The sequence below is a fragment of the Pleurodeles waltl genome, chromosome 5, assembly GCF_031143425.1.
Source record: "Pleurodeles waltl isolate 20211129_DDA chromosome 5, aPleWal1.hap1.20221129, whole genome shotgun sequence".
Classification (NCBI taxonomy): domain Eukaryota; kingdom Metazoa; phylum Chordata; class Amphibia; order Caudata; family Salamandridae; genus Pleurodeles; species Pleurodeles waltl.
In genome coordinates this window covers 1,764,773,976-1,764,786,773 of record NC_090444.1, presented here as the reverse complement: position 1 = coordinate 1,764,786,773, position 12,798 = coordinate 1,764,773,976, and the positions used below count along the sequence as shown (strand labels likewise).

The window sequence follows — 12,798 nt, the reverse complement described above, 5'->3', positions numbered from 1 at the left end:
TTGAACTTGTACCCCTGGGCGTGTGTATTCCCAGTGGCACCAGCTCCCTCACACAAAGAAAATATTATTGGAGGGGATGTGTATTGTCTCCGGCCTGCGGGGACCCCCGCCAGCCCCCCAGAGGAAGCCCTGACAATCGCGTCTGGACGGGACCCCAGTGTCACCCCCTCCTCCCGGCCCTCCCCAGCCTGCGCCCCGCCGCGAGGGGTTCACACCTGCGCTCCTGGATCAGCCGGGGGTCCCCCTTGCCCTCCTCCCGGTATAAGAGGCCTATGGGCGGCAGCAGCCTCAGACCACCGCACACCGTCCTAGGGAGGCGACCTCTGGACACCTGCACCGGAAGAAGGAAGGTCGAGGAGGCCCCGGCCTGGAATGAGCAGCATGGCCGCAGACTTGGGGAGCAGGGGGTGCGCACCAGGCCTCGCCGAGGTGTACTCCGGCCGCAGGAGCGCCCCCGGCGGGCTCCAGCATGGCTTCACCGCAGGTAGGACCGTCGTTCTGCTGGAAACCCCAGCCTCCCACTAAGGGACGTGGGTATCCACGGTGCAGCGGGTGCAGCTGCACCGGGGTCAAGGGCCGCGAGACGCCAGCTCACCGCGAGTATTGGTGTTTTAACTAACAAACAGGTTTATTAGGGCGGTCCATTTCACATCCAGGCACTGGGGCCCTGGCTACTCCCTGCCTCAGCTGCTGTTTGGGAACACTCAAATGAGGCGCCTGATTTGTCGGATCAGAATATGGCAGCTTTCTCCAAAAATATAATATGGACATTCCAGTATTTTCTACTCTTCGGTTCCGGCTGACCCTTTTACTGCCCACATCATCCTCTGGCCTGTTCATCACCACTGCAGCCCCCCATTATGTCCCTCGCCACCGCTTGTCTCTTCTCTGCCGTTCAGAGCCCCCCGATCCGTCAGGACCCTCTCACCCCGTGCACTTCACCCATCCACGACCTATTTACGCCCACTCCCCTCATTCCTGCACTGCTCCAGGCGCTCTCGGAGTCCCACTGCCGCGTACCCCCCAATTCCCCTCATCCCTCCAGTGTCCCTGCCTTTCCACTCTCCCCCATCCACCCAATCTCCCTCATCCCTCCACGGTCCCCGGCCCCCATTCCCCCATCCCTCCACTGCTTCCCTTTCGCCAGCCTCCTTCCTGGTACCAGAGTTCCTCACCCCCACTATCATTCCCCCCCCCCCCCCCCCCGTGTCTCTCAACCCCCCTCCACCCCACACACTCTTCCAGTGGCCCCTGCGGCATCGGGTGGCCTCCGGAAGTTCCCAGAGGCTACTGAATTTACAAGGATACAACCAGAGTGTGAGTTCCCTCTATATGCCCACCCGCCACCAGATTGTGTTTATTGTATTGCCGCGGGTAGACAAGTGTGGGGCGGCAAGGGGTTACCCCAAAGTGTGTGCTCACAAAGGCCTGTTTTGCTGACATTCCTCGAGTTTCTGCAGAATGTACCCAGTACCTGGACTAACGTGTTTTAAAACATCTGCACGCGTAATTTTGCAGGTAATGCTGCACTTTTTCCAATTATAATTTGAGTGACATTTCTGCGAATATGACTGACAATACTGGCTAAAGGGTCGCATTAAACCACATTGTGCAGTGCGCAATGTGCGTGAAATGTATTTAATCTTTCAAACTAAAAGCCCGATTGGCCACGCTTACGGCAGCTTTTTTGTGTGGCAGAAAGATTAGGTAGGGTAGCTCGGTGGGATTAAGTGCCTGACGCGGAGAAACCTCTAGAGTGCAGGGTCCAGTACAGCTGGGTAATGAGACGGCTCCGTTGGGATTCGAACTCACAGATCGTAGCAGCAGGGGCTTAACCCACTGAGCTAAAGTCACTGACTTCAATCAGTTTGATAGTTTCCAACATTAGAGACATCAGATCAGAGAAACATTCATCTCCCACTGGGTGACCGGAAATAAAACATCTTCGAGGGAGACAGTGAGAATAATTGCATTTCTTAAAAACAGCAGACAACTGCTTTAATATACCCTTATACCAAGTGAAATGTCAAAGGTTTTAAGAAACAGCAGTTGGGAGCAGTGCAGATAAAATAGCATGTTATTAAAACGCGTGACTATTAAAAGAAACACACGCAAGTCTTTTTTTCTGGGTTCAGGAGTGATCGGCACAGAATGAGTTATTGGTTTTTTGACAGCGTCGAGCATTGATAATTATGATGTTTTGACAATCGGATTGAATATGTACATTTCCAGTCTGCTTGTACTGTTTGGGCAACAGCGCCATTAAAATCGAATATATTTCATTTCATGTGTCAGCTGTGGCCACCTCGGTTGCTGCAGCACTTTCCAATAATAAAAATTAATCTAGGATCTGCTTCTAAAACTTCACATAAGTGTTAACTTTGTAACTCATACCCCTTCTGCTTTTTTAGCTTAGTAGGCCATTTGGCAATGAACATAGAAAACGGACTAGCGTGGGAACTTAATGTTAGCATCACGCCCCAAAGCTTGTGCAAGCGCCCGGTTTAGTAATGTTGTAACATGCCTACCGTCTAGGAAAGGGAGGCAACTATTCTATAACACAGATCTCCAGTGCACCTTACTGTTTATACAAAAATAAACTTCGCTTACTCAGTGCTTAATTTGTAAATAAAAACGTGCCAGTGCTCAAACTCCTACTCCCAAACATGCGACTCCTGCAATTACATGTGGGAATACTGAGGCAATGTAATCCTGAAGCCAACTCGGGCCTCTTCAAACCACTTAAAGCACCTCCCTGCCCTCTCAGCTCACTTTTGCAGCTTTCTGCTTTCTCCCATTGTGACGGTTTTTCGTTTTTCTCTTCATCCGTCATTCCCACGTGTCTTTTGGTCACAGTAAATGCTTGGGGCAGAAGACTAAGCGCCGGCCCTCAAAAATAAGTGCCGGGGCTCAGCACCGGAAACAACAAGCCCAAATTAAGCACTGCGCTTACTGCTTTGAACAGTTTAGACGTGATGGGGTGGGTGGAACGAGCCAATGTAGGCGGGCACACGGTTGTGTATGTATGTGGTGATTGACAGGCGCTTCGGACAAACTTCATGTAGCGCCTTGACACTGCTCACACATTTCATTTATTTATTTTTGTAGGAGGCACTGAAGGGTTAGGTGTCATCAGCACCTTCCAGGAATACGCGCCGCCTGGAAGCAGCCCCCAGCAGCAGCATGGCATGTCACAGCAGCATGGCCAGCCAGCCTTACAGCACCCGCAGCCCCCCGAGACAGCACCCCAGCAGCAGAAACAGCTCCCCAAGCACCCACAGCCCTCGCCGCCTCAGCAGAAACAGCAACAGCAGCAGTCCACCCCGGTGTCCTACCGCAGGAAGAGGACCAGCTTCTCCCCGGCCCAGCTGCAGGCCCTGGAGCTCGTCTTCAGCAGCAACGGGTACCCGGACATCCACCTGCGGGAGGAGCTGGCTGCCATCACCCTGCTGCCGGAGTCGCGCATCCAGGTGAGAGCACGCCCCCCAGAGGCCAGTGACGGAATAACCAAGATACAGCTCTTGAGCGCTCACAATATGGGCTATTGTTGCACAGGCCACTTGTGCCCCGGATAAAGTGCCATCGGTTAAGGTCCATATTTTAGGCCGACCAGGCGTCCCGGATTTCCCAGGACAGTCCCGGTGTTCTGACGCTTTTGTTCATTTTAGGTAAATGTCCCGGTTTTTGGGGCAAAGGTCAGGTCGAACTGGGAACGCTATGTTAATTTTAAATAAATGTCCCGGTTTTTGGGACTAAGGTCAGGTCAACCGGGCAGGCAGAAGTGAAAGGTGTGCCTCCCTTCACATGCAGCTCTAGTCTTAAATAACTGAGGAAGTAATATTGGTTTCTCCCTGTCTGCTGCTGCCTGCGTGTGTGTACACACACACATATTTACAGGACAGGCCAGATGTAAACATGAGACTAAGGGCCATATTTATACTTTTTGATGCAAAACTGCGCTAACGCAGTTTTGCGTCAAAAAAATTAGTGCCGGCTAACGCCATTCTGAAGCGCCATGCGGGCGCCATATTTATTCAATGACGTTAGCCGGCGTTAGCCGCCGGCGCTGCCTGGTGTGCGTGAAAAAAAACGACGTACACCAGGCAGCGCCGGCGTAGGGGGATATGGAGCTTGGGCGCCAAAAAATGGGGCAAGTCAGGCTGAGGCAAATTTTTCGCTTTGCGCCATTTTTTTCGACTCCCAACCCCCATAGAAATGACTCCTGTCTTAGCAAAGACAGGAGTCATGCCCCCTTGCCCAATGGCCATGCCCAGGGGACTTCTGTCCCCTGGGCATGGTCATTGGGCATAGTGGCATGTAGGGGGGCACAAATCAGGCCACAAAAAAAAAAAAACACTTACCTGAACGTCCCTGGGATGGGTCCCTCCAGCCTTGGGTGTCCTCCTGGGGTGGGCAAGGGTGACAGGGGGTGTCCCTGGGGGCATGGGAGTGCACCTCTGGGCTCCTTCAGAGCCCACAGGTCCCTTAACACCTGCCTTTTCCAGGCGCTAAAAAACGGCGCAAAAGCGGCCGTACGTCATTTTTTTTGACCCGCCCACTCCCGGGCGTGAATTTTGCCCGGGAGTGTAAATACGGCGCACATGCCTCGGAGTCACTTTTTTAGACGGGAACGCCTACCTTGCATATCATTAACGCAAAGTAGGTGTCCACGCAAAAAAATGACGCAAACTCCATGGACTTTGGCGCTAGACGCGTCTAACGCCAAAGTATAAATATGGAGTTAGTTTTGCGTCGAAATTGCGTCAAATAAAACGGCGCAAACAGAGTATAAATAAGCCCCTAAGGGCTTTAGTCCTACTTTTATGTCTGACCTGTCCCGGTTTTTTCTTTTCAAAATCTGGTCACCCTACCATATTTGCATATATATTCAGTGATCAGAGCAACATTTACACAGTAAGAATTCAAGTGCATAGAAACAAAAAAAGGATGCTTTGAATACAGGTTATTCTGGATCTGTGTATTGGTCCAATCCTGATGAAGGCGCACACAATTAAAGGATCAGTTGAAACTTGTTCATCATACTCTTAAGAGTTCTGTTCAATTAATTCAGTGGAGGATTCGCAATAGCTTGAGGATGCCTGCCTCTTAAAGGAACAGTCATTTTTGTTCCATTGTTTGATACAAGACAATATTTTTGAGGGACTGCAAACCTGTTTTGTCCTGTAACCTATTGTGGCATTGAACATCTGTATGGAGAAAGTGTTTCTTGTTGATATGAGATTGACAAATAGTATCTACTTCCTACTGCTTACATCAATTCAACTACATAGGAACAAAAGATAATGCTATGAATAGAGGTTATTCTGGATCAGTGTTTAGGTCCAATCCTGATGAAGGTTCACACCATTACAGGATCAGTTGAAACGTGTTCATACTCTTAAGAGTTCTGTTCAGTTAATTCAGTGGAGAATTGTTTACATCGATAGATCACCTTTTGCTGTGATGGAGCTAACCCTTCCTTTAAAGTATGATGGGAGCTTGGGCAACATTCTTTACTCAATGCACTCTTTAGAAGCTAGGATTCTTATAAAGAAACATTTCTCTGTATAATCCATGTGATTGTAGGTACCTGTCTTTTGCAGTATGGCGAGGAACTGTGTCCTGAGTTCACAGAATGCTGGGGTGTCATTCGAGTACAAAATACTGTACTTTTCATTGTAGGAGCCATCACAATGCTTACATCATCAGTGTGGGAGCTAGTTAACGATTTGAAAAAGAGGGGTTTTATATTTATATTTAAGGCAGAGCTAAGGAACAGAGGGTGCCAGCAACTGTACATTGAAAGTTTATCCCCTGACTGGAGAAACACGTCTTAAGGGGTCACTCAGTGGATGGAGCCACAATAGTTCTCAAAACCAAAGCTGGCATCACCAAAGGAACTTTTTACAATGCCTATTGCTGGTGATGGTTAGTGATGCAAGAGTGGGCGAAGAATAGAACTTTTTTCTCCACACTGTATGGTTCCTTGAAACAAGCACACTGTCTTGCAGATAATCACAGTCAGTGGGGTTGGTGTTCCCTAAGTACTTATTTTGTTTATGCGCGTTATCGCTATTCCCTTTTCCCTCGTCTCGTTACAAGACCATCAGGCTCTGAAGACGCTTGCCATTGCAACTTATCTGGAATAAATTCGGTTCTCCAATGTGAGAGGTGCCAGAGGGAATGGTAAAGAATGATAGGTGACTTGGGGGGGAGTGATAAAGACACAGAGAGTAACACCATTTGGAAATATTGTGATTAAAAACAAAAAAAGAATCGGAATGGACTGAACCACTTATATTCCATCAATCCAGGGCCTTAATATGATCGGTTCTTTGTTAGAGACACCCTTGGTACTTGATTTTTTCATTACTTCTTGTTTGTGTGGTTCATATATTTTGCTGTCTTTAAACACTCTTGTATATTTAATTTCCTGGCAACAATGAGAGGCCAAGAATGGCTGATAGAGGCCTCCTGTTCCAACATCCCTGTAATTAGCTCTTACTTTCTGTTTAGAAAACACACTACCTTCAGAAGGTGGAATGTTCTAATAGCATTATTGTATTTTGGTCTCAGTCTCTACTGGTTCTTAAAAAAACCTTACTCTGGGCCTTGTCTTGTCTATCTGGGCTGTGACTTCTTATAACTTAGGTAGTGGGCGTTTAACTTCCAGTATAGACCTTGCTAGCAGTCTATATTGCTGTAGTACTGAGAAGAATTCAGTTTATTCCCTCCCTCTAATCTTTGTTTCCTCTTCAATCCAGGTTTGGTTCCAGAACCGACGTGCGAAGTCCCGCCGGTGTAAATCGAATCCGCCTAGAAGCACAGGGACAGCCGAGCATTTTCCAGGAAACACCGGAGGCCATTCTAAATACACATACTGGCCCATGCCGCAACAGCAGATGGCCATGGGGAGTCAGATGACCCATCAGCCCGATCTCTCCCATCACTCTCCAGGCTCAGCATCTCCCACCGACGACTTCTGCGCCACCTCCCAGCGCATGAACCCAATCCATCATGGCCGCACCGAACAGGAGTACCTGCAACACGACTCAGCCCTTCAGCCCTCCATCCCCATGCAAGAGTCACAGGCACAGTACAAAGGGGCTGCCTACTTATTTGATTTTCAGAACAATGTTGGCAAGCAGCAACAGGAATTGCGCCAGAATTGCATGGTTGTGGAATATGACAACTTCCCACCTAACAAAACCATTGGGCCAGAGATGAGTGTCAAGATTCCCCCATTGCCCCTTTCTGCAGATTCCGGGTGCAGCAACTCAGGCCTCTTCCTGGATCTGCCCATCTCACACTCAAGCCCCTACGGGCAGTACTCCCCCGGGTCTGACAGCAGCAGCAGCGAGAGGTTTTCAGAGTCCGGATCTGAATGGTAGTTGCAAGCTTCAAGCCGAAAGCCCTGGGAAATCAACTAAAAGCTTGGATCTTAAGTGCAAAAAAAAACTTTCCGTTCCACTTTTGCTTGACATTTGTAACACGGATACATGGTTTGAAAAAATGATGCAACATTTCTTGAAAATGAAAGCCCTGCCCCCTCATTATCCAGTCCTGGCCTTCTAATAGATGTTTAGCCACAACGAGGGCAGTTTTGGGCAACAGGATAATTCAAATTAAAGATGTCCACTTTGTTGTGTCAACTGTGGCCCCCACTGTGTTGAACTATTCATTACTACCCCCTACTTGCAATCGAACATGAAGATGGCCTTCTGAAATTCGAGACCATACCTCACCGTGGCTTTCTTAGGCTTCCAGATTTTCTTAGCAGAGTTAGGCAGTGGCAACAAACATAGTGGAGGGACTAGAGCCGAAACTTAATGTTGGTGTATTCTAAGAGCGGCAATTTGCTAAGGCAAGAGGTGTCGCCTTCGTTTCGTGACCAACAGAAGTCGAACAATCCCTTGGTTATGTCAGCTCGTTTCTCATTTTTGACAGGCTAGGCCTATCGGATGTAGCTGTCTGTTAGCTACTACGATGCTCACCCTAGATAAATAACCACACGTGATGTGACGTGCTTGGCGTTGTACTAACCTAGCACAGAGTTTACTCGCTTGGGTTCAAACGAATAGTCAGTATGCTCGTTCTTTTTGTACATAAAACTCACGGGACGATGCCCGATCAAACCAGTAGCGAGACCAAATTTACAAGATTTATTTGTATAAATGTTGATTTTGCCATTTAATCGTGCGCGGGCCCCAATTTATACAACATCCAAAATCCAGGGCTGTAGTTTAAGGTGATTACGAACCATGCACGTTTCTCAAAACTTTAGACGACATTTTTGATATTTTTTTTCAGTGTGCATTATGTACATGTGTGGTGTAATACCATTCTTTTTTCCTTTCTGTAGCTTTCTCATTCTGCACTGGTGTGGCCAAGCAAACACCAACACTGGCCGACCTACTATTGTTCAGCAGCCATAACATGTCAACGGGATGAAACGCTGTGTTTTTAATCTATACATGACATTGGAGTTTATTGGCTGTATATATCTTTCAGTATTTTTAAATTTGAAAACACAGGAGGAGGCAGTCATTTAAAAGACATACGTTTACATCTTTTGTACATTTTTTAATTTTGTTTTTACATTTGTACGATAATTTCTTTGCATCGAATAAAATGTCCAAAAGCAGGCTCGTTGTCTCAAAGGATATACTTAAAATTAAAAGCAGACCTTCACTCCGTGAAATGAAGTTGTCAAGGATTACCAGTGAGCTCTGACTGCGGCGGAGTGTTGATTACACGACGACCCCTCCTGGGGAGCAGTGGGTCTGGGCCACGCGAGCCAAGTGCTTGATATGACAACGACCTCGGATCCTAAATACGGAACTAAACAGCCCAGGATTAAATTAGTATGATCGTGTGTAATCTCCCAACTCGGGCAAGAAGTATTGGCATTACCAACAGGTCTTGCCTACCTGTAATAATTACTTCGGGCACTTGATGGCGCCCTAACTCCACGTGAGCAGAACACGTAGCCATTTTACAGTTGACATGATAGAGGTCAATTTAGCAACGTAAAAACTCGCTATAGTGCAGTATCTGCAGCTAGATGCTAAACAGGAGAGCGCTGGAGAGTGACCAAGAGCCTAGAATGCGGATTATGGTCACAAACTCAAAAACTAAACATGGCTTTTATGCCATTTAACATCTTCGATTGATCATTTACAGCCTGGTCACAGCACCGCTGACTGCCCAAGAGCATCCTCTAAAGTTAGGATTTTGATCATGAATAGCGACGACTACCCTACATCTGTTTAGGATGCTGCATGTTGTACAAGTTACTTACCTTCGGTATCGAAATATCTGGTAGAGACATATTCTAGTTGCAGATTCCTTACCTTAGAATTTTCCCCCAGTCTCACGCCTGGGGGAAAATTCTAAGGTAAGGAATCTGCAACTAGAAGTCTCTATCAGATAAATATATTCAAGAATTTTGGGAGCTACACAATGGGTGGTCCTAGATGAGATCTGCAGGTCCTAGATAATGTTGCAATATGTGAAGTTTAGGGTGGGGTGGGGTAGGGGGTTGTGTTGCTACCCAGTACAGGAAGAGTAAAGCCTCTCCTCTTGACGTTAAGGCCGGTGTTGACCCCCATTCTACCGAGTCATGCTGCGGACCCTTTAAGTGTTCGAGGGAGCCGACCTCCACCCCCCCCCCAGGATACACCGAGGAGCAGGGAGGTAGTATGAGGGGAAGTAGCACTGAGATGGTAGAGGGGTTCTTAGATCTACTGGAGGCTAGGGTCCGGCAGGTCCAAAGGGGCTACCGACAGGACCCAATCCCTGCGCCTCGTCCAACGTCCGCTGTACAATGATGTGTTACTTCTGCAGATGTTCCACCATCTTGGAAGGAGTTCTTCACCAGCCCCATGCATAAAGGCTGTAGGAAAGAGCAGCGCAATTACCAGCTCATGGCACTTGTTGATGTGGAGGCTTAGGCCCATATTTATACTTTTTTAGCGCTGCATTTGCACCACTTTTTGATGCAAAAGCGGCGCAAGCTTACAAAATGCAATTGTATTTTGTAAGTTTGCGCGCGTTTGTGTCAAAAAATGAGGTAAATGCAGCGCAAAAAAAGTATAAATATGGGCCTAAATGTTTTGCAATTCAGTGTTCTAGGTAAGTGAAGCAAATATTCTTACAAGGTGTAAGACCAGTTTTAGGAGAGACAGTGGGACGCTCGATAACATTGTAATCCGGTTCATGCTTAGCTATTGTGGCATGCGTACAATCCAGAAGAGACTTTACGTATGCTTTAAGGGCTTTAAACAGCATCTGATAGGATAGCCATGGTTTGCCTGTGGAAGAAGATGGCCCCAATGGGTTATTCTACCAGGGTTATGGATAGCAATTTAGAGGTTCTCCCCCATTACTTGGGTGTAAATTAGGGCACAACTCAACACCTCACACAAATTTTTACTGACAGAGGCCTAGAACATGGATGCTTCTTGGCACCCTCGTGGTTCAAACTGCTAAGCTGATATAGGCGCAATCCTATTTGATGTAACCAGAGGAGGCCTATAATATACATTGGGGTCATCACCGTAAGGAGAAATTACTGGTGGTGAGTACCAAATAAATCCAAAGGTTTGGTGTTTAGTCAAAGAAACAAGAAACAGGGGCCCTGATTTATACTTTTTTTTGCGCGTCATTTTATGACGCAAAAGTGGCACAAACTTACAAAATACAATTGTATTTTGAAAGTTTGCCCCGCTTTTGCGTCAAAAAATGGCATAATGCGGCGCATAAAAAGTATAAATCAAGGCCAGAGTATCTGGACCCTAAATATTAAACAAATATTGAGGGCGGAAGAACATATGTATCTGCAAGTAACATCTCAAGTTAAAGGCATCCATTTTTAGCACATTTATAATCTAAAGCTACTTGGTTAATCTTCCTTCTGACAAAGCTGACGCATAAAGTAGGTCGGTTGGTCAGTACAGCCGGAGGCAGTCAGATCCAAATTTTAGTAGTTTGCTGAGATATTAGCTTAATCTTCCAGCCCCTACTGCTCAGGACCAAGTGTCTCGAGATCTTCCAGCTCGGGCAAGCACTGGTCCTCGAAGCAGATGTCCTGCATTTCAGATGCAGAGGCTCAAGCAGATACACTGAAACAAACTGGTTTACCTTCACCATTGCCCTTGGCTCTCGATAGTGCAGTGATGATGTGGACATGCACACACTGTGAGAAGAGGACCATATGACTCAAATGCTTTAATCCACTTTGATGCAGCTGGTTACGATCAAAGGTCTTATTTAGAGTTTGAAGGATGCTGAAACCCTCCAGGTTCTGGAGGAATCTAACTAGGGCTAGAATCCACAGCTTAGTTTCCTGCACAATAATATGCAATGGTGGATGGACTTCGGCACTGGTAATTCTACTGCCGATTTAAGGCTTTTCTCCAGACACTGGAGAGTTGTCAGCTACCTCCAACTTTAAACAAGGCACCAAGGCCCTGATTCATACTTTTTTTGCGCCGCATTAGCGTCATTTTTTGATGCAAAAGCGGAGTTAACTTATAAAATACAATTGTATTTTATAAGTTTGTGCCACTTTTGTGTCAAAAAATGACGTTGATGCGGCGCAAAAAAAAGTATAGATCAGGGCCCAAGTCTTTTTTGGCACATTTGGAAGCATTAGATGCTAAGCGGCATAGTATTTTCGTGGTGTGCACATATCGATGTGGGCAATGACAGCCCTAACTGGGATGCCAAATATCCTGGAGGCTGGAAGTAGAGGATCTCAGTTTGAGTTTCGGGATCTTTGATGGGGTCAAATTTGTTAGACAGGGGAAAAAATGGAAAGCGCTCTGTGAAAGTGTGTATTGCTCATGTTGTGTGCTGTGATCCCACCTTTACAGAGGACACTGAGGGGCATATTTATACTCTTTTTGCGCCGAATGTGCGTCCAAAATTTGGACGCACATTTGGTGCAAACCGTGCACCATATTTAAACTTTGACACCTGAGTCTGCGGACGTCAAAATTCCTCTGTGTGCGTCATTTGTTTGGATGAGGGAAACTGCCTTGCATTAATGACATGCAAGGTAGGCGTTCCCACCCAAAAAATTACTTTAAGGCCTGTGCTCCTTATTTATACCCCTGCGTCATTTTGATGCACAGGAGGGGGCGGGCCTTAAAAAGCAGCGCACAGCCTGATGTGCGCCGTTTTTTAACACCTGGGTGAGGGCAGGCGTTAAGGGACCTGTGGGCTCACTTCCATGGTCTCTGACCATGGAAGGAGTCCACAGGTGTCCTTCCCTGCCCCCAGGGACACCCCCTGCCACCCTCGCCCACCCCTTGAGGACACCCATGGATGGGGGGGACCCATCCCAGGTAAGTACAGCTAAGTTGAGGTAAGTATTTTTTTAAATTTTTTTAAAGTGGCATAGGGGGGGGCCTAATTTGGGCCCCCCTACATGCCACTGTGCCCAATGACCATGCCCAGGGGACAGGAGTCATTTCAATGGGGGTTGTGCGCCAAAAAATGGCGCAAGTCCAGTTTGAGGCATGATTTTTGCCTCAAACCTGACTTGCACCATTTTTTGACGCACAACCCCCATTTTCCCCTACGCCAGCGCGGCCTGGTTTGAGTATTTTTTTTTTTTTACTCTGACCAGTCCGCAGCGCCAGCTAAAGTCATTCCTTAAATAAGGCGCCCGCATGGTGCGTAGGAATGGCGTTAGCCGGCGGTAATATTTTTGCCGCAAACCAGCGCCGGCGCTGGTTTGCGTCAAAAAGTATAAATATGGGCCTTAGGTTTGTGTTAGTTCATAGTCTCTTT

General features: G+C 47.3%; 1 protein-coding gene across 1 annotated transcript; it reads left to right on the top strand.

Moving 5' to 3' along the window:
* Positions 1-257: 257 nt before the first annotated feature.
* Positions 258-8,646, top strand: MIXL1 (Mix paired-like homeobox). Its single transcript, XM_069236172.1, has 3 exons — positions 258-484; positions 3,109-3,470; positions 6,765-8,646. Exons 1-3 carry the CDS (start codon positions 373-375, stop codon positions 7,389-7,391), a joined length of 1,101 nt encoding a protein of 366 aa, XP_069092273.1. The 5' UTR covers positions 258-372; the 3' UTR covers positions 7,392-8,646.
* Positions 8,647-12,798: the final 4,152 nt, after the last annotated feature.